At 45.8% G+C, this 23,251-nt stretch overlaps 1 protein-coding gene across 3 annotated transcripts in view; it reads right to left on the reverse strand.

Moving 5' to 3' along the window:
- EFCAB6 (EF-hand calcium binding domain 6) overlaps window positions 1–23,251 on the reverse strand; it is a 306,775-nt gene that overhangs the window by 17,481 nt on the left and 266,043 nt on the right. For all 3 annotated transcript variants that reach the window (XM_010370379.2, XM_010370306.2, XM_010370446.2), the window contains one exon: window positions 11,522–11,749. In XM_010370379.2, coding sequence (XP_010368681.2) covers window positions 11,522–11,749 — 228 coding nt within the window. The remainder of the gene's footprint in view (window positions 1–11,521; window positions 11,750–23,251) is intronic.

Below are 23,251 nucleotides of genomic sequence, written 5' to 3' on the forward strand. Positions count from 1 at the left end.
CCTACACACACAGTTTCAGATGCCGTAGACATGTTTGGCAGAACACAAAGGCGCGACCTGAAAAGCAGTATCAGTGGGAGCCAGAAGATGGTGGAATGATATTTTTTAAAAATTGAGAGGAAATCATTGTCAATTTAAATTCTCTACCCAGAAAAGTTACCTTTAGAAAATATGGTCAAATAAAGATATTTTCAGGCCAGATGTGGTGGCTCACGCCTGTAATCCCAGTACTTTGGAAGGCTGAGGTGGGCTGATCACCTGAGGTCAGGAGTTCGAGACCAGCTTGGCCAACATGGTGAAACACTGTCTCTACTAAAAAAACAAAAAATTAGCCAGGTGTGATGGTGCGTGCCTGTAATCCCAGCTATTTGGCTGAGGCAGGAGAATCAGTTGAATCCAGGAGGCAGAGGTTGTGGCGAGCTGAGATCATGCCACTGCACTCCAGCCTGGGTCATAGAGTGAGATTCCATCTCAAAGAAAAAAAAAAAAAGATAATAAATAAAATAAAATAAAATTCTCTATGCAGAAAAGTTACCTTTCAAAAATATGGTCAAAAAAGATATTTTCAGATAAAATCTGAGCGACTTTAAGATCTTAACTAAAGGAAATACTTCATGGAGAAAGAAAATGATCTCAGAGGAAAGGTCTAAGGTGTGAAGAGTGAAGAAGGGGACACCAAATCAATGCCCACTATATAAAACAGTCTGATGATTAATTTGTGGAGAAAAAAACAAGATAGATCTAAAACAACAGACAGTAATGAAATGAAACCTAGGGGAAAATCGGAGTTATGGCAACTCAATCTCATGTGCCCTGTAGAGCTCACAAGGAAGTACAGGAAACCACCAGGGCCGGGAAAGCTGCTAACCCTACAGGCAGGTGAACAAAACCTTGAAAGCCAATTGGCAAAAGAGAACCATGAAAAGGCTGATGAACTTTTGAAGTTGTTTTGTTACATATGATAAGATTTCAAGGGCAATAACCACCTTTTGGTTAAAATAACAGAAATAGATATATAATTTCCAAACCAATGGTGGGAAAAAAGGAATTTTAAAAATCTCTGTCCGGCCAGGTGCAGTGGTTCACGCCTGTAATCCCAGCACTTTGGGAGGCTGAGGTGGGTGGATCACAAGGTCAGGAGACCGAGACCATCCTGGCTAACACGGTGAAACCTCGTCTCTACTGAAAATACAAACACAAAATTAGCCGGGCATGGTAGCGGGCGCCTGTAGTCCTAGCTACTCTGGAGGCTGAGGTGGGAGAATGGCATGAACCTGGGAGGTGGAGTTTTCAGTGAGCCATGATCATGCCACTGCACTCCAGCCTGGGTGACAGAGCGAGACTCCATCTCAAAAAAAAATAAATAAAAATAAAAAATAAATAAGATAAAATAAAGAAAACAATATAAAAGAGATGAGCACTAAATGAAAAGCACATTTGATGACAGAAATAAATTCAGAAATATCAGTAATCACAGCAAATATAAATGGATCAAACATCCACATAAATAAATGAGATTATTAGATTGTAATTTAAAAAAATCCGGCTAGGCAAGGTGGTTCAAGTCTGTAATCCCAGTCCTTTGGGATTAGGCCACAGCAGGTGGATCATTTCAGGTCAGGAGTTTGAGACAAGCCTGGCCAACATGGTGAAACCCCGTTTCTACTAAAAATACAAAAATTAGCCAGGCGTGGTGGTGCTCATCTGTAATCCCAGCTACTTCGGAGGCTGAGGCGGAAGAATCGCTTGAACCAGGAGGTGGAGGTTGCAGTGAGCCGAGACCATTGACATTTGTAATACATGCATATAATAGTTTTTTAAAAGTTGGAAATAGATACACCAAGCAAATATTAAATTTACAAAAACTGGGGTAGTTATACTAATATCACATAAGATAGACTTTAGGCCACAAATTATTTTCCAGGCATAAAGAGGGCTATTATGTAATGATTAAAGGGTCAATTCAAGGCCAGGCATGGTGGCTCACACCTGTGATCCCAGAACTTTGGGAGGCTGAGGCAGGCAGATCACTTGAGGTCAGGAGTTTGAGACCAGCCTGGCCAACATGGTGAAGCCTCACCTCTACTAAAAATACAAAAATTATCTGGGCGTGGTGGTGTGTGCCTGTAATCCCAGCTACTTGGGAGCCTGAGGCAGGAGAATTGCTTGAACCCAGGAGGTGGAGGCTGCAGTGAGCCGAGATCAAGCCACTGCACTCCAGCCTGGGTGACAGAGCGAGACTCTATCTCAAAAAAAAAAAAAAAAAAAAAAAAAAAAAAACTCACTAGGAGGATATGAGTTCTGAATCTATATACATTTAATTTAAAGAAGAACTAACCATGAGTGCACATATATATGTGGTAATAAAAATGGACAGAATAATAGGAAATGGATACATCTATTACTACAGTGAGTGATTTCAACATACCGCTTAGTGATGGATGGGCCAAAGAGACAAAAAGGACGATGAGTTTTTGAAGGGCATACATAAGGAGCTTTTATTCAGCATATGTGGAACCCTTCGTTCAGCCACTGGAGGCTGTGCATACTATCCACCCACAAAGGGAACATCCATAAAAATGACTACACATCAGATCTCAAAATATTTCCAAGAACTGATGTCATTCAGATTATATTTTCTGATTAAAATGGAGTTAACTGGCAAATTAATAACTTTAAAAATCCATGCATTTGGAAACAAAAGAGAGCACTTTTAAATGTTTTATGGATCAAGGAAGGAATCAAACTGGAAATAAAAACTATGGAGAACTGAATTATAATTTAAAACTACATATCAAAACTTGGATGTAGCTAAAGTGGTAATTAGAAGGAAATATATACTTTTAAATGCTCATTAAGGAAAGAAGAACAGCTGAAATCAGAAAGCTTTGTCTAACTTATACTAAAGCCGAAGGAATAATAAAGAGTAGAAATTAATAGAAATTTAATATCAACTAAACGAAAAGTTGGTAATTTGAAGAGACTAACAAAATAGGCAAATTCTGGCAAGATTAAGCCAGGAGAAAAATAACATTAGAAAGAAAAAATAAGGTATAGCTATAGATTCAGCAGACATTAAAAAGATAAGAGGACACTGTTAATGATTTTATGCTAATAAATTGGAAAACTTGGAGAAAAATGGACAGATTTCTGTAGAAAAGATAAGCCACCCAAACTGACAAAATGAAGAAAGCCTGAATGGCTCTATAATCCTGAAAGAAATTTAGCAGTTAAAAAAATCTCCCCATAAAGCAAATGCTGGACCTTGGTGGCTTCATAAGCATTTCTACTCAATGTTCAATAAATGGGTAGCGCCAATCTTACCCAAATTATTCTGGAAAAACAGAAAATGGGGATTAACTAAAAATGCCATCTCCAAAGCTAGTTAATATTGACACCAAAGCCAGACACAGACAGTAAAAGAAAATTCATGAATGCAAATTATACAATAAAAACTTGCAAACTGAATCCTGTACTGCAAAATCGCTTTCCGTACCTCATGAGCAAGTTTGGCATATACCAGGAATTCAAGTTTAGTTTAACATTAGAAAGTCCGTTAATGTAATTCACTATATTGAGAAATTGAACCCAAAAAACTACATGTGTAATCTCAATAGATACAGGAAAAGCACTGGATAAAATTCAACATCTGTTCATGGTAAACAGCTCTTAGCCAAATAGGAATAAAAGGGAACTTCTATACTTAATAAACAATATCTACAAAAGTGGCTTGAGAAAACATATCGAAGCTTGACATTTTTCAAACATTTCTGTTAAAATCAAGGACAAAACATCTTTTAGCTATCTATTACAGTTTCTCTTCAACATGGAACTGTAGGTTCTAGACATTGCTATAAGGCAAGAAAAAGAAATGGAAGTATGGAGATCAGAAAGGAAACTCTGACTGCCATAATTCACAGATATTATTTAAGTGTATTATTTACACTCAAAAGAATCTGACACATTATTAGAATTAATAAGAGAATTTAGCAAGGTAGCTACACTAGCAACAAACAGAAAGTCTAACTTAGGAAAATACCTCTGGAAACATTTTATCATAATAAAAATATAAAGAACTTAAGGATGCAAAAGACCTCTAGGCAGAAAATTATAGAACTAAATTAAAGACAGTAAAGAAAATTGACTTTGAGAGACAGAGAGAATATGTTGGCACGTTGGGAGGCTCAGTATTGAGAAGCTGTTATTCCTCCCCATAGAGATATAATGATTTAATGCAATTCCAATACAAATTTCAGCAGAGTTCTTTGTAGAAATTCACCAGACGATGCTAACCTCTCCTTGATAAGCCAGGGCTAAGATGAAGGCAGACACCCCTGAGGAAGAGGAACCAGGTGGGAGGGCTTGCCCTGACCAACATCAAGACACTTAAAGCTAAAGTAATTTAGATACGGAGGTATCAATTCAAGGATGGGGAAAAAGGAAAGACTGATGGAACACAATGGAGGCCAGAAACAGCCCCACGTCTGTGTGGGAACAGCGCGTACCCGACAGCCTGGGTGTTGCAGGTCAGTGAGGAACTCACAGAATTCAAAACATGGTGTTGGGAAAACTGTTCTTTCATACAAAAACAATTGTGCATCTGTGCTTTTTATAAATGAAAAAAATTTATCTCAGGTGTATTAAAACATAAAGTGAAAACTTAAAAACCCGTAGTAGAGGATATAGGTTAATTTTTTTTTCTTTGAGATGGAGTCTCGCTCTGCCAATCAGGCTGGAGTGCAGTGGTGCAATCTCAGCTCACTGCAGTCTCTGCCTCCCTGGTTCAAGCGATTCTCCTGCCTCAGCCTCCAGAGTAGCTAGGATTACAGGCAACCTGCCACCATGCCTGGCTAATTTTTGGATTTTTAGTCTACGATAGGGTTTCGCCACGTTGACAAGACTGGTCTTGAACTCCTGACCTCAGGTGATCTGACCGCCCCAGCCTTCCAAAGTGCTGGGATTACAGGTGTGAGCCACCGTGCTCGGTCAGGTTAATGTTTTTGTTACCGTGGGATAGGTAAGGATCTCTTAACCAGAGCACAAAGTGGAAACTGGCAATAAAAAGGTGGATACATTTAGTTACATGAATTCAACCAATGTGGTTTTCTTCTTCTTTCATCAAAAGATGCACATACACAGTGACAAAGAATCCAGGCCTCAGATGGCTCCAGGTTCTCCTCCCATGTGATCAGTGGCTGGCCAGTTGCTTTTTTCTGGTTTCTCCTCATCTCCTTGACTTCCCAACACCAGGAAGACCCAGAACTCAGCCCTCTCCCAGCTGCGCCCCTGCCAGTTCAGGCCACTCTCCATGCATGGGACCTCCAGGGGCCTTTCCTCTGGGCTCCAGCCCTGGCCACCCACCTCCTGCTCCACATCGTCCCTTGCACATCCAGCTGTGGCATTCTCAATCCATCAGGCCTGACGCCAATTCCATCCTCGCTTCTCCCATAGCACCCTGCCTCCTCTCTCTGGCCAGTTTCTCATCTTTGCTCCCCCTTTCTCTTCCACACCCCACACCACAAGCACATTCTGTGGGTTCCAACTCTGAGACATTCATGATTCCATCTCCCCTGATCACCTCCCTTGCCCGGGATCACAGTCCAGTCACCCCCTTGGGTCTGTTCTCCCCCCCGACTCTGCCCTCGTCTGACCTCCAGGCCACAGTCCACATAGCAGCCAGAGTGATGCTGTTTAGAGCTGAAGTCAATTGCCCTGACAGACAGCCCTTATGCTCAGGGTTCCAGGCCCCTCTTGTCATTGTGAATACAAGACAGCAACCCCCTCGGGCTCACAGCCTACCTAGTCCAGCTCCCTGCTCTGACCCCAGCCCACACCGCCTGCCCCCGCCACAGTGCTGGCTTCTTACTCCTCAGACTCCTTCCACGTCACCTGGCCATGCACAATCCTTCTGCCCAGGAACCTCTGCTCCCAGATTCCCCCTACCTGGCCACCAGGTCTCTATCCCTGCGTGTCACCTTCTCAGGGCATCTTCCCTGACGAACATACTCACAAGTGCACCCCTCCTCAGCTCGCTATCCCCTCCTCCTTTCCTGGTTTATTTCCCCTGTGGCATTTATCACCCTAAACACACCAGGCATTTCACTATTTCATTCCCTGTTTGAATATCCCTGCAAGAATGGAGGCTCCACAAAGAAAAGGTCTGTCCATCTGCAGCTGGCAGCAGCTCGAACCAGCACCCGCACACCTCCTGCTTCCCGTGTTCCCTCTGCCTGTGCCTCTCTCCTGTCTCCTCTTAGAGGCAACTCCCACAAACCCAACCCCTGTCCTCAGGGAAACCCAACCGACCCTTCAGTCTGGGCCAGGCCCCTGCTACGCCCTCTCAGTCTACTACATGCCCCTTCAGAGCAGGGAGCAGCATGTCAGGACCTCAGGAACGCACACCTGCCATTTGGTGTGTCTCCTCCTCCCTGGCTGCGAACTCAAAGAAGGCAGGAAGCAAACCCACCATGGTGCCCCAGGGCCCAGCATCATCACCCTGTGTGCCATGGGCCTTCTAAACCTGGATGCATGCTGCCTTTGTGCACTGTGTGCCTCATCAAGACAGACGGTCATGTGCCTAAGAACGTGCACGAGTGTCCCAGGGGGCTTGGCTGGATGATGGAGACTCAAGGTCAGGGGGTCAAGGAGTGAGGGGGTGAGAGTGGTAACATGGGGGTGTGGTCAGGAAAGGCTTTGCTCTGCATGGAGTCAGGAAGGAGGAGTAGACGTTGAAAGACACAGCAGGGGCCGGCAGAGGCAGCAGCAAGCTGAGGTAGGGAAGGCTGAAGTTCAGCCTGGGTGGAGCGGAGGGTACCTGGAGGAGCCTGGGGGGTACTGTGCACCCCCACTTCACAGAGGGGACACAAGCTCAGAGAGGCTGAGCACCTCGTCCAGGGTCACACAGCAGGATGAGAGCAGAAGCAGGATTGAAACCTAAGTCCACCTGCCGGAAGGGTTTTGTTTTCTGTGAGCATCATTCTCGCTCCCTAGGGGTGTCTGTTTTAGAAATACCACGTGTAAAATGTTCAGAAGGCCGGGCACGGGGGCTCAGGCCTGTCATCCCCACACTTTGGGAGGCCGAGGTGGGTGGATCACCTGAGGTCAGGAGTTCAAGACCAGCCTAACCAATATGGTGAAACCCTGTCTCTACAAAAACTACAAAAATTAGTTGGGCATGGTGGCGGGCACCTGTAGTCCCAGTTACTCGAGAGGCTGAGATAGGAGAATTGCTTGAACCCAAGAGGCAGAGGTTGTAGTGAGTCGAGTTTGCACTAATGCATTCCAACCTGCAGGACAGAGTGAGACTCTGTCTCAAAAAAAAAAAAAAAAAATTCAGAAATGTTTAACAGTTCCTTTCCCTAATACATCTGTATATTAAAAGTCCTCAAGCAATCACTGTGGGCTGATCTAAATTGCTTTGCAAAAAGAGGCTCTTGCTGTGGGTCTATTGTCTTAAGTAACACCCAAGCAGACCCAGTTCCCACCGCCTTTTATCACACGCTTTCTGCAGAGCCACAAAGACCCGTCCGTTTCCAACTCATCAGCTCTGCAAGTTGCTCTCCTTTCCCGAAAGGTTAATTGCACCAAAGGTTTTCAAAAGATGTGTCACTTCCTTCACTTACAGAGCTCAATAAGTCAAGAGAGCTGGCCCCTCACGTTCGTGACTGTTGGATTTTTTTAAAGTAGGAGATAAGTTTTTATAATGTAGATAAACCAAGTCATGAAATATGGAGCTAACTGTAATTTAATATGGTTGAACTGTCCCCAGCGTCTTCTGTGAGCTCTTTCAAATAATGGGTCTAGACATGTTAAGAGTACAAATGACCCCCATGTCACACTTGACCAGGAACCTTGCCTTCGACCAAGAAGGTCCCCAGCAAAGTAACTCATGCAAGGAGGAAACCCATGGACCTCTGGGCTTTTGCTGTTGATCAGCCCATCCAGGCGCATTTGCCCCAAGTATAGCACCATCTCTGCTAATCATCCCTCAACGTATTAGATTGGTGCAAAAGTAATTGCGGTATTTACTTTCAATGGCAAAGACTGCAATTACTTTTGCACCAACCTAATATTGGTGCCAGAGTTTGGGGTTCTTGATGAGGACTGTATTGGAGACATATCAGCTTATTTTTATTTAAAAAATTTTTTTTCCTTCAACTTTTATTTTAGTTTCAAGGGTACATGTGCAGGTTTGTTACATAGGTAAAGGTGTGGCATGGTGGTTTGCTGCACAGATCATCCCATCACCTAGGTATGAAGCCCAGCACCCATGAGCTATTCTTCCTGATGGTCTCCCTCCTCTCGGACCTCAACAGGCTCCAGCGTGTGCTATTCCCCCATGTGTTCATGTGTTCTCATCATTAAGCTCCCACTTACAAGTGAGAACATGCAGTGTTTGGTTTTCTGTTCCTGTGTTAGTTTGCTGAGGATAATGGCTTCTAACTCCATCCGTGTCCCTGCAAAGGACATGATCTTTTCCTTTTTTTTTTTTTTTTTTTTTTGAGACAGAGTCTTGCTCTTTTGCCCAGGCTGGAGTGCAGTGGTGTGATCTTGGCTCACTGCAACCTCTGCCTCCCAGGTTCATGCGATTCTCCTGCCTTAGCCTCCTGAGCAGCTGGGACTACAGATGCGTGCCACCATGCCCAGTTAATTTTTTTGTATTTTTAGTAGAGACGGGGGTTTCACCATATTGGCCAGGCTGGTTTCGAACTCCTGACCTCATGATCTACCCACCTCAGCCTCCCAAAATGCTGGGATTACAGGCGTGAACCACTGTGCCGGGCCTCTTATTCCTTTTTATGGCTGCATAGTATTCCATGGTATAGATGTACCACATTTTATTTATCCAGCCTATCACTGATGGGCATTTAGTTTTTTCTTTGTCTTTGCTATTGTGAAAAGTGCTGCAATGTACGTACGTGTGTGTATCTTTATAATGGAATGATTTATATTCCTTGGGGTATATACCCAGTAATGGGATTGCTTGGTCATATGGTATTACTGTCTCTAGGTTTTTGAGAAATCACAGTATCCACAATGGCTAAACGAACTGACACTCCCAACTTCTACCAACAGTGTAGAAGCATTCCTTTTTCTCTGTAACCTTACCAGCATCTGTTGTTTTTTGACTTTTAAATAATAGCCATTCTGAGTGGTGTGAGATGGTATCTCATTGTGGTTTTAATTTGCATTTCTCTAATGCTCAGTGATGTTGAGCTTTTTTTCATATGTTTGTTGGCTGCATGTAAGAGACATGTCAGCTTATTTTTAGAAAGCCGAGTTTAAAAATAAGTGCTTAATTTGGTTGGGGAAGGGGCTTGATGTGCTGAGGATGGTGAAGTTTTCTTAGTGGACAATTAAAATTGAATTCTGTGTGATGAATGCCAGATATGTCAGCGTGTCATTCATTTCAATCTATAATTAGAGTAAAATTTTACTCATTTGGATCAAATAAAAAAACCTTTATTAGTAAAACCTTGATTACTTGGCCCCATAGAATAATCAATGCAACTGTATTAATTTCCAAGGCTTATTTCATTTATGCTGAGAGAAGTATTTGCAAATACAGATCTTGCTCAGCTTTGATGTGCGGTGGGGCAGGATCATTTGGAAACAGCCTTGAATTTTGCTTAGCAAAAATGATCACACCAAAATGCCTGAGAAAGGTGATATTTTAGGAATGTTCAACCTGATAGTCACATTCTTAATGTCTTTATGGAATGCATTCTTGGGGCAGTGAGTTCAGAGCCGTGAGTAGGGCCGGGGGTGACTGCGATGATCACGCTTCCCTGTGAATACTTCCAAGACCTTACCCTGCAACTCTGATAAAATGAGACAAGATGTTGGAATGGTCCAGTTTTAGAGGCAAAAGAGTGACATTTCCATGCAGTGTCTGCAGGGAATTCCCTGGGCTGAGACTGAGCAGAACCAGGAGGAAGGAGGGAGGCAGAGCTGCTTTGTAAATGTTTGGGGATGTTATGTTTTAATCTGAATTATTCTCTGGGAATGGGACATTGATGCATTTGAGAACTAGAGAGGGCCTGTAGCTGTACATTTTCTGAGTGAAGGGAAATCTACTTCTGTAACTGGATCAGTGGTGCTCTGTGTTACTTGACTGATTAGCCGAGAACGGCTTCCGAGAATGGTGAAGGGCCGGGGAGTATGGACGCTGTCCATTCACCAGCACGTACTAAGCACCCACTCAGTGCCCTGTACTGCTTTGGCATTTAGGGCACAATGAGGAACAAAGCAACCTGGGGCACTGATCCCCTGGTGCCGGTGTTCAGTGTGACTATGGATGGGGGGCAGGCTGGGCAGGTGCTCTCTTCCCTCCCACAGCTGCCATGGCAAGGCAGACTCTGAGGATGCCATCCCACTGGGAGGTGCTCTTGGCCTTGGAAGGCCATGAAGAACCAAAGAGGCCCAGGGGAGCAGGTTGTCAGAGCCTTTGAGCCAAAGAAGAGCTCAGTCCAGTCCTTAGGGGAGGAAGCTGGGAAGAACCTCCTGCTGGGGATTCTGTGATAGGGAGGAGGATCTTAGAGAGGCAGGGCCTGTGTCCAGCCTGTGCACAGTGGAGAGGCCTGCCGGGGGTGGCATGTACCCAGCACGCTTAGAGCAGCAGCCCGGAGCATCATCCCACACTGCCAGTGGCAGCACCAGGTCGTAGCAAGGAGAAGGCAGGTTGGGGTGACGGGAGGAGCACCAGCATCCCGCCAGGGTCTGTGACCCTCCAGGCGTGGGGACAGATTGCCCACCCTCTTTGGACCATGTGGAGTCTTAATTAGGTAAAACGAATCAGACTGGTGGGAGCAGGAGAAAGCTAAATGAAAAAGCAGGTAAGCTCTAAGTCTGCCTTTCTTCATAGTCCAGAACATGTAGCCCTCCTGCGCAGATAACTCAACAATCTTCCTGTGCCCAGCTATCACCAGACCCTTGGCTTATAGAAAAATGCAAGGTAGCTCACTGCAACCCTGGTGTTTTCAGTCCTTTACAAAGCCTTCTTCAGCACCAAGCACAAGCACCATCCTATAAAATCCCCAGCAAACCTTTGTCTTTTTGCAGTCAGCTTTTCTCTTGCTGACTTGCCCCTTGTACCCTTGCAACGTATTTTCATACTTTTTCCAATACATCTGCCTTTTTTACCTACAACTGTCTTGGTACATTCTTTTTACTGCCTGTGCAACACCGGCCCCAGATAGTTGCTGCCCATGACAGACCCAGACCACATTACCTCTGGGATGCTCCAGGGAAGGGAGAAAGAGTGTGCGAGCTGAAGCAGAGTTTAGTTTGATTTTAAAAGTAACAGTGACATTATTTGTACCCTGATGAAAATGGTGTAATTCATAGTTGTTACATAAACAGAAGGCTCCTGTGAATCTTCAGGAAGATTGAAAAACAAAATAATAAAACTGCAAGCATTTAAAAAACAGAGAACAGTCTTAAACTCTGTACATTCTGGCCAGAGACCGGGCTGACGCTCAGCCGACGGTGTGCAGGGTGAGGACTAGCTTGCGTTTCTTACCTGTTCGTCTGTCAGGATTTGGACGTTGCGATTACAAACGGCCCTAAACTCCTCTCTGGAGATGGTGTTCGTTTTCATGGTGTCAAAATTCTCAAACTCCTGGGTGATGGCATGGTAATGGGAAGTCACTGCTTTCTGGAGGCGAGCCAGGATGTCTCTGCTGGCCACGGCCTTGGGAGAGGTAGGCGGTGGGCCTTGTGGCATTTTCTCAGCCCACTCATCAGCTGTCTGGACAAAATAGAATGGAAATTGACCCATGTGAGAAATAATCAACCACCTCTTGCTCTGGGCTCCTCACCCAGGGCAAGTCCCAGGTAGACCCAGCGTGGTGGGGAGGAGAGGCCAGAAGACAGCTGCAGCCTGGAGGTGGGTTCAGGCAGCCTCCAGCCCTAAGTCAGGCCCTGCTGAGCAGAAGCCTGGGTTTCCTGCCATGAAGGATCCAGTGAGTTCCCCATGGGGCAGAGCAGTGGCCCTGGAAGGTTGGGCGGCCAGCACGGAGCCCAGCCCTGGGGAGGGTACACTGTTTACTCTCATCTATTCATGCCTTCAGTCTGTCTTTGGGTTCGATTAACAAACACAGTGTAAGCCTTCCCTGAGAGGCCAGGGAAAGAACAGGGATTAGCACCCACATGCTTTCATTTCAGAGTGACAGTTTAGTTGATTACTCACAGTGGTCAAAATTTGAAAGGGGGGTTTTGATGACTGTTGTGCCATTAGGCTGTAGCTAAATGTTCCTTGAAGTCTGAAACTTTGTGAGACCCACAGGGGAATTAAGTGCAGTGGCGTCTGCTAAGGACGACCTCCCCACAGTGGGCAGGTCCCAGGCCTGGGTTAGCGCTCTTCCCCACTCCTTGGGCACTGGAAGTCTGGGGGTTGGGGCGTGGTTCAGGTTCTCATGACACTGTCCATGGTGCTAAGGAGTCCAGAGGAGGGATGTGTACCTAGCCAGGCTGGGAGATTTCCTGGGAGGAGGAGGAATTAGCCGTGGAGAAAGAGGGACATCAGAAGGATTCTTTTACTGATGTGCTGGCAAGAGGGCTTGTGGCCAGATGAGCTAGGAGGGGCCCGCGGAGGGCGGCATCCCACCTTCATCATCTGTGGATGCTCACTGTGGCAGACACACATGACAGAGGGAAGAGCCAGCAAGGGAAGTTACTCAGTGAGCAGCAGTGGATGATGACAATTGCAAGGGGCCTTATCCTGGGGCCAGTCAGGAGGAGGCACTGGGGAGACCTGGCCCCATGTTGAAGTCAGGCTTGGGAAACTGGGGCCCAGGGGATGAAGTGAGTGGGGCAGCAGAGTCTTGAGCCTCCTACAAAGAGGCAGGGGTCGGGGTGGGGGGAAATGGGCGGGGCCTGGGAAGCAGCTCTGACGTGCATCTACTTGCTGCAATTAGAGAAAGGCTCCCAAAGCCAGGCCTGTGGCTGCTGCATCAACAGGGCAGCTCGTGGAGTATGCTGACCTGGAAGGGGAGGGGCTAGAAGATAGGCATGGGAGTCCAGAACAGGTAAGATTTACAAGGTGACCACACAAGAAAGCTGTTCCTGTACCTGGGTGTATTCTGAGATATACTGGGTTTCCCCACATCAAAACCCACCATGGCTGTTAGTGTTGATACCAGCTCCTACCATGTACCTCAGTGCCATGCAAAGGGTTTCACCAGAGTATCACTGATAGCCCCCCAACTCCTACTAAAACTCGGTCATGTTTTATTTTAAGCAACTCCACAGCAATGTATATATTAGATGTTACTGTGCTTTATGACACAGAAGTCTGCATAATGTATAAAGTCTTTCTTACTTTATGAAATTGTACCAAACACAGGATGCTGCTGGGAATGTCCTCAGAAATCTGAAGCTACACACGTACACTCAAACCAAAGCCCACCACATCCTCCACCATGCAAAGGCCAACGGAGCTTTTATACATCTTCATTTGGAGCCATTTGCAAAGCAAATGAATGTCTTTTTTTATTTTAGAAAATAAAAGTGATATTGCTGATGCGTTTTGAGGATCTTTAGGATTCAAACAGTTGCAAAGGCACTTCCCAGATCCAAATACACCAGCATTTCTCTAAGGGATGTTGGCATCAACAGAGTAGAGGAGCCTCTCCTGGACATATAGCTACACCTCTCAGTCCATCCTTACGGTTTCAGACCTTCAGGGCCTGAGGAGGACGGGGCCTCATGTAAACATTACTGGAAAGAACACAGGTGGATGGAGCCCAGCATGGGAAGATGGGAGTCCTGGGTCTGAGTCTAGACTCTGCTTCTACCCGCCTGTGTACTCCTCCAATAAGTTGCTTACCCACTTTTTGCCTCAGTTTCCTCATCTATCCAGGAGGAACAAGGGCTTACCTGCGACGATGTATATGAATGTTCTCTGAAAGTATTAAAGCATGAAACTAACTGGAAATACTAACAACACATATGGAAGAGAACACATATAGAAATGAGTCTAACAACACATATGGAAGAATTCTAAGTATTATGTGCAACCTTAGGTTAATATGCTCTAAACTTCAGAGGAAATTGAACAGTTTTCTAGCAAAATTCAATTTAATTGAATTAACAAATAAAGATTCAATTGAAATTGAGTTAGAAAAGAAAGCATTTAAAGTATTAGAAAAGCCTAAATAGACAGGCAACCACAAAAGAAATGAAAAAGGCTGTTAAAAGATCTACCATCTATCACTAAAAAGGTGTCAAACCTAGACGATTTTGAAGGCAAGCTGTATGGAACCCTCAAGGGATAGATAATTTTTACATTAGTGAAAATATTCCAGAATACAGAAAGAGTCATATTCCAATTATTGTATATTATACAAATACCAAAATATGATAAAGAAAACATGTCAAAAGAAAAAATAAAAGTCAATCTAGTTATGGCCATTAGTGCAAAAATTCTAAAATAAAATATTAGAAATATTTAGCACCATATTTAAAAATGACACACCAAGATCAACTATGGTTTATTCCATGGATAAGAATGCAAGAATTGGCAAATCTTTCAATCCCTTACTTTAGTGAAGGCCACATGTCAACAGATAGCAGAGGAATTTGACAAAATTCAGCAGCTATTCCTGATAAAACAGTATAAAATAGAAATAGAATGGGATGGATAAACTATATAGAAATAAAACATTGTAAACATGAATATTAATCAAAAATTATCTGTAAAGATTATATTAAATGGATGAACTACTAAAGCACTAAAATCAGGAACAAAATAAGCATGCTTTCACTTCTTCTATTCACATTTTTAGAGGTTCCAGCTTTTGAAATAAGACAAGAAAATAAAATCAACATGTAAATGTTGAAAACTGGGATCATTATTTGTGGATATGACTATACAGGTATAAAATCTCAATGGCATTTAGGAAAGTGGCTGGATTCAAGCTAAAAATACAAAAAAGCAGTGCCATTCTTTTATGGTCACTATAAGTAGTTCAGGATTGAGATGTGACAAAAATTCACATTTGCATTAATGACGAAGCAACTGAATACCTCTGGATAAATACCATAGGAAAGGTACAAGACTGACACAGGCATATCTCATTTTTTTTGCACTTTGCTTTATTGTGCTTGGCAGATACTGTGTTTTTTATAAATTAAAGGATTGTCGCAACCCTGTGTCAAGCAAGTCCATCAGCGTCATTTTTCCAACAGTATGTGCTCATATCATGTCTCCATGTCACAGAGAAACGTTCATGAAAGTGTCAGTCAGTCGATGTGGCAAACTTCATTGTCTTATTTTAAGGAATTGCCATTGCCACCCCAGCCTTCAGCAGCCATTGACATTAAGGTAGGACCCTCCCCCAGCAAAAAGATTACAAGATTACTTGCTGAAGGTTCAGAAGATCACCAGCATATTTTAGTAATAAAGTATTTTATTAAGCTATGTAATTTTTTAGACATAATGCTATTGTGCACTTAATGCTATTGCACACTAGACTACAGTATAGTGTAAACATAACTTTTATATGCACCAGTAAATCAAAAAACTCATGGACTCATTTTATTGCGGTATTTGTCTGGAACCAAACCTGCAAAGTCTCTGAGGTATGCCTGTGTAAAGAAATGCCATATACATGGGCAAGGGCTTCATGACTAAAACACCAAAAGCAATTGCAACAAAAGCCAAAATTGACAAATGGGATCTAATCAAAGTAAAGAGCTTCTGCACAGCAAAAGAAACTATCATCAGAGTGAACAGGCAACCTACAGAATGGGAGGAAATTTTTGCAATCTACCCATCCGACACAGGGCTAATATCCAGAATCTATAAGGAACTTAATTTACGAGAGAAAAAAATCCCATGCAAAAGTGGGCAAAGGATATGAACAGACACTTCTCAAAAGACGACATTTATGTGGCCAGCAAACATATGAAAAAAAGCTCATCATCACTGATCATTAGAGAAATGCAAATCAAAACCACAATAAGATACCATCTCAGGCCAGTTAGAATGATGATTATTAAAAAGTCAGGAAACAACAGATGCTGGCGAAGCTGTGGAGAAACAGGAACGCTTTTACACTGATGGTGGGAGTATAAATTAGTTCAACCATTGTGGAAGATACTGTGGTGATTCCTCAAGGATCTGGAACCAGAAATATCATTTGACCCAGCAATCCCATTACTGGGTATATACCCTAAGGATTATATATAACTCATTCTACTATAAAGACACATATACATGTATGTTTATTGCAGCACTCTTTACAATAGCAAAGACTTGAAACCAACCCAAATGCCAATGGCCAATATAGTGAAACCCGGTCTCTACCAAAAATACAAAAATTAGCTGGGTGTGGTGGTGGGAGCCTGTAGTCCCAGCTACTCAGGGGGCTGAGGCAGAAGAATTGCTTGAACCCGGGAGGCAGAGGCTGCAGTGAGCCGAGATCATGCTACTGCACTCCAGCTTGGGCAACAGAGTGAGACTCTGTCTCAAAAAAAAGAAAGAAAGGAAAGAAAGAAAGGAAAGAAAGGAAAGAAAGGAAAGAAAGAAATAAACAAAGAAAGAAAGAAAGAAAGAAAGAAAGAAAGAAAGAAAGAAAGAAAGAAAGAAAGAAAGAAAGAAAGAAAGAAAACTTAGAAACTACAAAAAGGCACAAAGGAAAAATGATCACTGAAAACCCTGCCCCGCCTCAGTCATCGCCTCAGAGCACAAGGGAGAAACCACCGACCGGGGTCCATAGGCCCCATGGATGCCACCGCCCAGAGAACCGTACCGCCCTGCCCCCACAACCCCAATTGCTGGCGGGAGAGCGCCTGGGTTTTCCATCAAGGGCATTTTGGCTGAGAATCTGTTACCCGCCGTATTCTGGTTCCCATTTCGCTTTTTAGCAAAGCTGCTCAGCCGCCGCCAGCCTCGCTCGAGTGACTGGAGACGCCAGGGAGGAACAGATGGCTCTTGGTCTGGCGCTTCTGTGTCCCTGGCACTTCTCACGTGATCATTATATCTGAATGGGGGAAAAATAATGCTTTTTCTATAACTAGAAGAAATGTTTCTCTTAATCAAAAAAGACACCACTATCTTCAGATGCAAATGACACGTTCCAATATTAACTGCGCTTTACATCAAAGGCCCCCTCAGGACAGAAATCACAGCTGCAACAGGAAGAGCAGAGCTACAGGGAAGGCGGGGGCTCGGCTGGGCCCCGTCCGTGCTGGGCCCGAACACCTCACGCTCCCCAGCTTATCTGGCAAAGATAAGCTCCTGGCTGCTTCTGGTGACTTTTAAAGTTCAACAAGCAAACGAACAAACAAAATGGAGTGCAATCACATGCACTCTAGGTCTGACCTCATCAGAGGACCATTTACATGTTTTGAAGGGGTTTTATTTCATGTATTCAAGGGTATTCACGGGACCTTGTTTGAGCAAACAATTGCCCTTCTAGATGTGGCAAACACAGCCCACCACTACCAGAAGGAAAATTCTTGGCCCCTTTCTTTGTGACTACACCACAATATTGACAAAATACATAAAAGAAATCATGTCCCAATACACGAAGTATACAGTCATCAAAGAGGCTACTAACACCGCACTCTGATGGGGTGCTTCTCAGTTTCAAATGTATCTACGTATCTCGCTAGTAAAAAGCAAGTCACAACTTCAGAATCTAAACCTCTGGTTCTAAAATCCTGCCATGACATGGGAATCACCCAAGAGGCTGCCCCAACAGCCACAAGTTCCGGGTCGGGGGGCGGGAGGGAAGCAGCTCAGGTGGGGGGTGGGAGGGAGGCGGCCCTGGTGGGGGGTGGGAGGGAGGCAGCCTGGTTGGGGGCAGGGGCGGGAGGGAGGCAGCCCAGGTCAGGGGGGGAGGGCAGCAGCCCAGTGGGGCGTGGCCTGCTGTCTCTCTCATAGTCCTTGGCTCTGCTCAGGGTCTCTCCAGGTAGGCACAGCACGGCCCCTGCGGCTATCTGGGAAGAGCCCTTCAGGGAGGCACAGTGCTGGGATTTCCAGCCTGGGTCCTGGCCTCCTGCACCAGGGCCAGACCTGCCCTCATTCAGCGCCTCACGGGGTGCGCTCCTGAGCAGGAGGCAGCACCAGTAACCCAGGCGCCGCCTGCCAGGGCAGAAGGAATGCGGCCAGGGCCAGCCTAGGCTGGAGGAGAGGGGCTTGGGCCTGAAGAGTGGGGACAGCCCATCATAAACCCAGGGCTCAGGCTGCCCCTATCTTGTGACCTCGGGTAAGATGCACCCCTAAACTGGCCTCCCTGTTCTCACTGGGGTAAAGTGGAAATAAAAACAGCCACCTCTTTGGAAAGTTCAAGAGTGGAGGACTGCTTGAGCTCAGCAGCTTGAGACCAGGCTGGGCAACATGACAAAACCATATCTCCACAAAAAATACAAAAATTAGCTGGGCATGGCAGGCACCTGTGGTCTTAGCTACTTGGGAGGCTGAGGTGGGAGGATCACTTGAGCTTGGGAGGCTGACGCCATGGTGAGGCCTGATCTTGCCACTGCATTCCAGCCTTGATGACAGAGCAAGACCCTGTCTCAAAGCAAAACCAAAACCAAAACCAAAAACAAACCAGTCACCTCAAGGGCAGGCCTGGGATTTCACCAACACAAACCTTCAAAGTGTGTGGCCCAGAGCCTGCCACACTGCTGCTGCTGCTGCTGGTGCTGGTAATTACAGATATTTCTGCAGGAGTTGGGAACTCAGACAGACGTGGGTTGAGCCCTCTTCCTGGCTAACACCAGGCTATCATGGATGATCAGAGGATGGCGCATCCTGGTGCCCATTACTGCCTGCAGCTCAAACCACACAGCCAAGGAGTTGGAGGCACTTGGAAGGCAGAAGTCAGGTCTGAGACTTGGTCATAGGAACCCAGGCACACAGTGGCCATGCCACAGAACTGTGTCTCTTGACTGGCTGCGGTGAGCCCTGGGCAGCAGGGCTGTGGGGGTTGAATCACAGGCTCGAATTGAGCCGAGGGCCCAGTGCCACTGTCCTCTAGCTGCAACTCACTAAGGCAATCGCCTCACCTCTCTGGGCTTCCATCCTCCATCTGAGAAATGGGGATAACCACAACAGTTAGAGAGAACTACCCTGCCAGAGTCACTCCGGGAAAAGACAGACATCTTCCAGGACATCCCCCATGCACTTCAGGAAGGAGCTGCTGACCAGGCGTAGTAGCTCACGCCTGTAATCCCAGCACTTTGGGAGGCCAAGATGGGTGGATCACTTGAGGTCAGGAGTTCAAGACCAGCCTGTCCAACATGGCAAAACCCCGTCTCTACTAAAAATACAAAAATCAGCAGGGTGTGCTGGCCCACACCTGTAATCTCAGCTACTTGGCAGGCTGAGGCATGAGAATCGCTTCAACCTGGGAGGTGGAGTTTGCAGTGAGCCGAGACTGTGCCACTGCACTCCAACTCTAGCCTGGGTGACAGAGCAAAACTGTCTCAAAAAAAAAAAAAAAAAGTGCTTATCTCCCTGGCGTCTGAGACAAAGGCAAATTAACTTTTGTCCTGCAAGGAACTCACCTGTGTGGCGGGGAAATCTCTAAGGGAGAGTTTCCTTACTCAACCCAAGCCAGGGGCAGGAGCCAGTCCCGAGGTGACAGTTAAGCCCAGTGCAAGAACCGGCTAGAAAGGAGAGGACAGGCGCCCTAAGGGTCAAGTGAACCTGAAATGTTGTTAGTTCACGTTTGGTTTTATTGTCCTCCTGTTTCAGCAGCTGTATGAGGTGGCCCCAATAAAGAGCCCTCTAATATCCTGTCAGTATGTCCAGCCTTGTTCTAGGCTGGCTTTAAAATCAGTTTTCCACCAACCTGTCTCCTGAATGACTTCTATGGATGACTGGGAAGAGAGAACTTTATAGAAGGGGGTGGTAGACTTGTCAAATAAAGCCGCAGAGCTGGAGAGGCAGTGGTGCACATGCGTCTGCTTTCTTGGGGTCTGTCGTCTCCATGGTCCCCCTGCTTCTGTTCACCCTGTGCACATGCCCTGTGCGGGGGGCTTTGTGGTGGCTCCCACTACAGAAGCTGAGAGTATTTCCCCACCCCTTGGCTTTGGATTCCACCATATGTCATGCTTTGGCCAGTGGAATGTGGGTAATTACAATGTGACGGAAGGATGAAGGAGCATTTGCATAACTGGGCAAGCCCTCTTGCACCTATGCCGTTGCCTTAGAAGACAGGCTGTGGCCATCACACAGGACCAAGGAGGAGGATGAGAGAGATGAAGGGCAGAGTCATCAAAGCCAAGATGGCAGAGCTTAGTCCAGCCTAGATCAGCCCCTACAGCTGTGAAAACTGAATGGGTGTTATTGTGTTGGGGCGCTGAGGGTTTATGGTTGCTTGTTACGTAGTGATAGCTGACTGCTGCAGTTCTGAGTTTCTAATGAGTAAGAAGTAAAAAGAGATGAGCTCAGAATACAGAGAGGACAAATAAGCTGTTGAGCACAGATGGCTTTTTAGTTGTCAGCGTTCCACGAAATGGACGTATTGCAAAGGGGCTTTGTGGCCCTCTGTGGGTATCCAAGATGGCGGTCACCCACCCGAGAGCAACAGGTTGTGACAAAGTGGTTAGCAAGGTCCGTCTAGCTGCTAGATTAGAAATGTATCTGCATATTAATGTAAGTATAAAGGTTATGATGAGCTCATCTGACTGTATGATTCACACACTAAGTTTTGTTCTGAATACTTGCAGAGACATTTATATAGTTTTTTTTGATTCCTTACAGGAGAAAAAAAATAGTCCTGGAACTTCACACAGAATAAGAACTCAGCAGGTAGCAAAAACTCCTAATTAGAAACATTCAGTAAAGAATTCCTCACTTCCTTTTAAAGAATGGTGTAATTACTTTTAAGAATTGAAAAATTGCTTCACTTGATCAAATATTTTGATTAGCAAAGAAATTAATTGTACTGTATCTTCATTTGTATTTACAGTGAATAAATGAATGCTAAAAATAACAACAGCAGGAAAACTGCCTGTTAAAAAAAAAGAAAAAAGATAAAACATTAAAAAATCCAGATGAAAATAAAGTGGAAGCTCTGAGGAAGCTGCCTGCTACAGACCTTGCTGCCGGATCAAGAAACTGATGCTGGCCTCCGAAGGGCTCCGCACATGCCTGAGGGGAGCCTCTGATGCGTCAGGAGGTCGGGCCCAGGTGACTGCCCGACGGGAGTAGATACTCCAGCACAGTGTTTGCACAAGTGAGGCAGGTTCATCAGAATTCCAGGCACAGTTCCAGACTTTCTGGTAGCATAACTGCTGCCCAGGCCTGGGATCTCTTACCACACAAGGATTCCTTCTGGGCAATGAACAACAGCTAATCCCAAGATTCCAGAACTTCCTTTGCAAAGGCCATCAGTCAAGTCAAGCTTCAAGTGAATTCAACCAGTGCTTACTGAAAACTGACCCCAGAGTACCAGTGGCCTTCCTTCCTGTGTCTCCTTTACCCTGGCACCGGGCTGGGCAACATGGAATCTTCTCTGGTCCTCACATCACCCTGGGAGGCAGCCACGGCTCTCCCTGCTGTGTAGATAAAGTAAGTGGGGCTTGGATCCAAGCTCCTGCCAGCCGATGCTGGAGATGGAGATTGTTTGACTCCAAAGCCACGTTCCTCTGATTTCAGCACAAGTCCAACCACCTACCACATGTGCAAGAACGCAGAAGCCTCCTGAAAATCCAAACTCAGCAACACTGACCAAAGCTCATGACATGCCAGGCACACTCCCAGGCAGGAGTGACAGAGCAGTGAACCAAAAGCCCTACCCCTGGAGAAGCTGATGTTTTCAGACACCCACCCAGGGAGGCAAGCAAGGGTGGAGTGGACCACCCTACTAGCTCGGCCCCTCGGCTCTCCTCACAGAATCCTTTGCCATGGGCCTTCCCCACTGCCCTACCCTGGCCATGCCCAAAGTGTGGTGCCCTCCCAACCCCCGGGCTCTGCAAGCACTAACTCTCCTCCCAGGAAGCCCCATCTCCTGGGATCCACCTGGGTTGGCTCCTCAACTCAAGCTTCTAGACTTGGTGCAAGCTCATCAGAAAGCCGTTTCTGCCCATCCTTCCCCTACTCACAGAGTTAGATCCTCCTCCTCCTCGTCATCCTCCTTGTCCTCCAGCTCCTCCTCCCAGCTCTCTGTGCTTACCTCAGTCATACAGCTTGACGTTCACAAAGCATCTATGCTGAGGCCTTTGCAAACACCGATTCACAAATCCTCCAGTTGCATCGAATTGCCATACAATGCAAAGAAATAAATGGGAAACATTTAAGCCACCCTCCGACCCTCTAATGATTCAATAAATTCAGGGGGGAAGTCATTTATAAAAACTATTAAAATAAATTATTCCACCCAAATAAATTCTATGCCACCTAATCACATCATTACTGAACATTAAACATGCACTCACTGGAATAGGCTAGAATACAAACATAATAAGGAATGCAAATGTTTGGTGTTTGCTGTGTTAGGTACCGGGCAAAGCTCTTTCTGCATTCACTTGCTTAATCCGAACAATGAGCCTAGGAGGCACACACCAGACAGTTCTCATTGCTCAGGAAGGGAGCAGGGAGCATGGACCCTGGAACTGGCTGGCATTTGAATCCCAGCACTAGCATTTCTAACGGTGTGACTGGGAACAAATGCTTCTACCTCTCTGTTTCCTCCTCTGGTACCCCAGAGTACCAGTGGCCTTCCTTCCTGCGTCTCCTTTACCCAGGCACTGAGCTGGGCAACAGGGAATCTTCCCTGGTCCTCACATCACCCTGCGAGGCAGCCAGGGCTCTCCCTGCTGTGTAGACAAAGTAAGTGGGGCTCGGATCCAAGCTCCTGCCAGCCGGTGCTGGAGATGGAGATTGTTTGACTCCAAAGCCACGCTCCTCTGATTTCAGCACAAGTTCAACCACCTACCACATGTGCAAGAACGCAGAAGCCTCTGAAAATCCGAACTCAGCAACACTGATGAGGGCTCATGACATGCCAGGCACACTCCCAGGCAGGAGTGACAGAGCAGTGAACCAAAAGCCCTACCCCTGGAGAAGCTGATGTTTTGAGATGTCCACCCAGTTTCCTCCTCTGCAAATGAGGCTCCTTGTCCCCGCCACAAGCCTGAACCCCAGGACCTGGCCCAGAGCCAGGCACACATTCTCATTCTCACTTGCTGAGTGTGGAGTGTTGAGATTCGTCCAGTCCAGGGCAGCATCCTGAGCCAGAACATAAGCAGCCACACTACAAGTTACCTTCCTGGGAGTGTGATGATAGTTAAG

This window comes from Rhinopithecus roxellana, chromosome 13 (assembly GCF_007565055.1).
Source record: "Rhinopithecus roxellana isolate Shanxi Qingling chromosome 13, ASM756505v1, whole genome shotgun sequence".
Classification (NCBI taxonomy): domain Eukaryota; kingdom Metazoa; phylum Chordata; class Mammalia; order Primates; family Cercopithecidae; genus Rhinopithecus; species Rhinopithecus roxellana.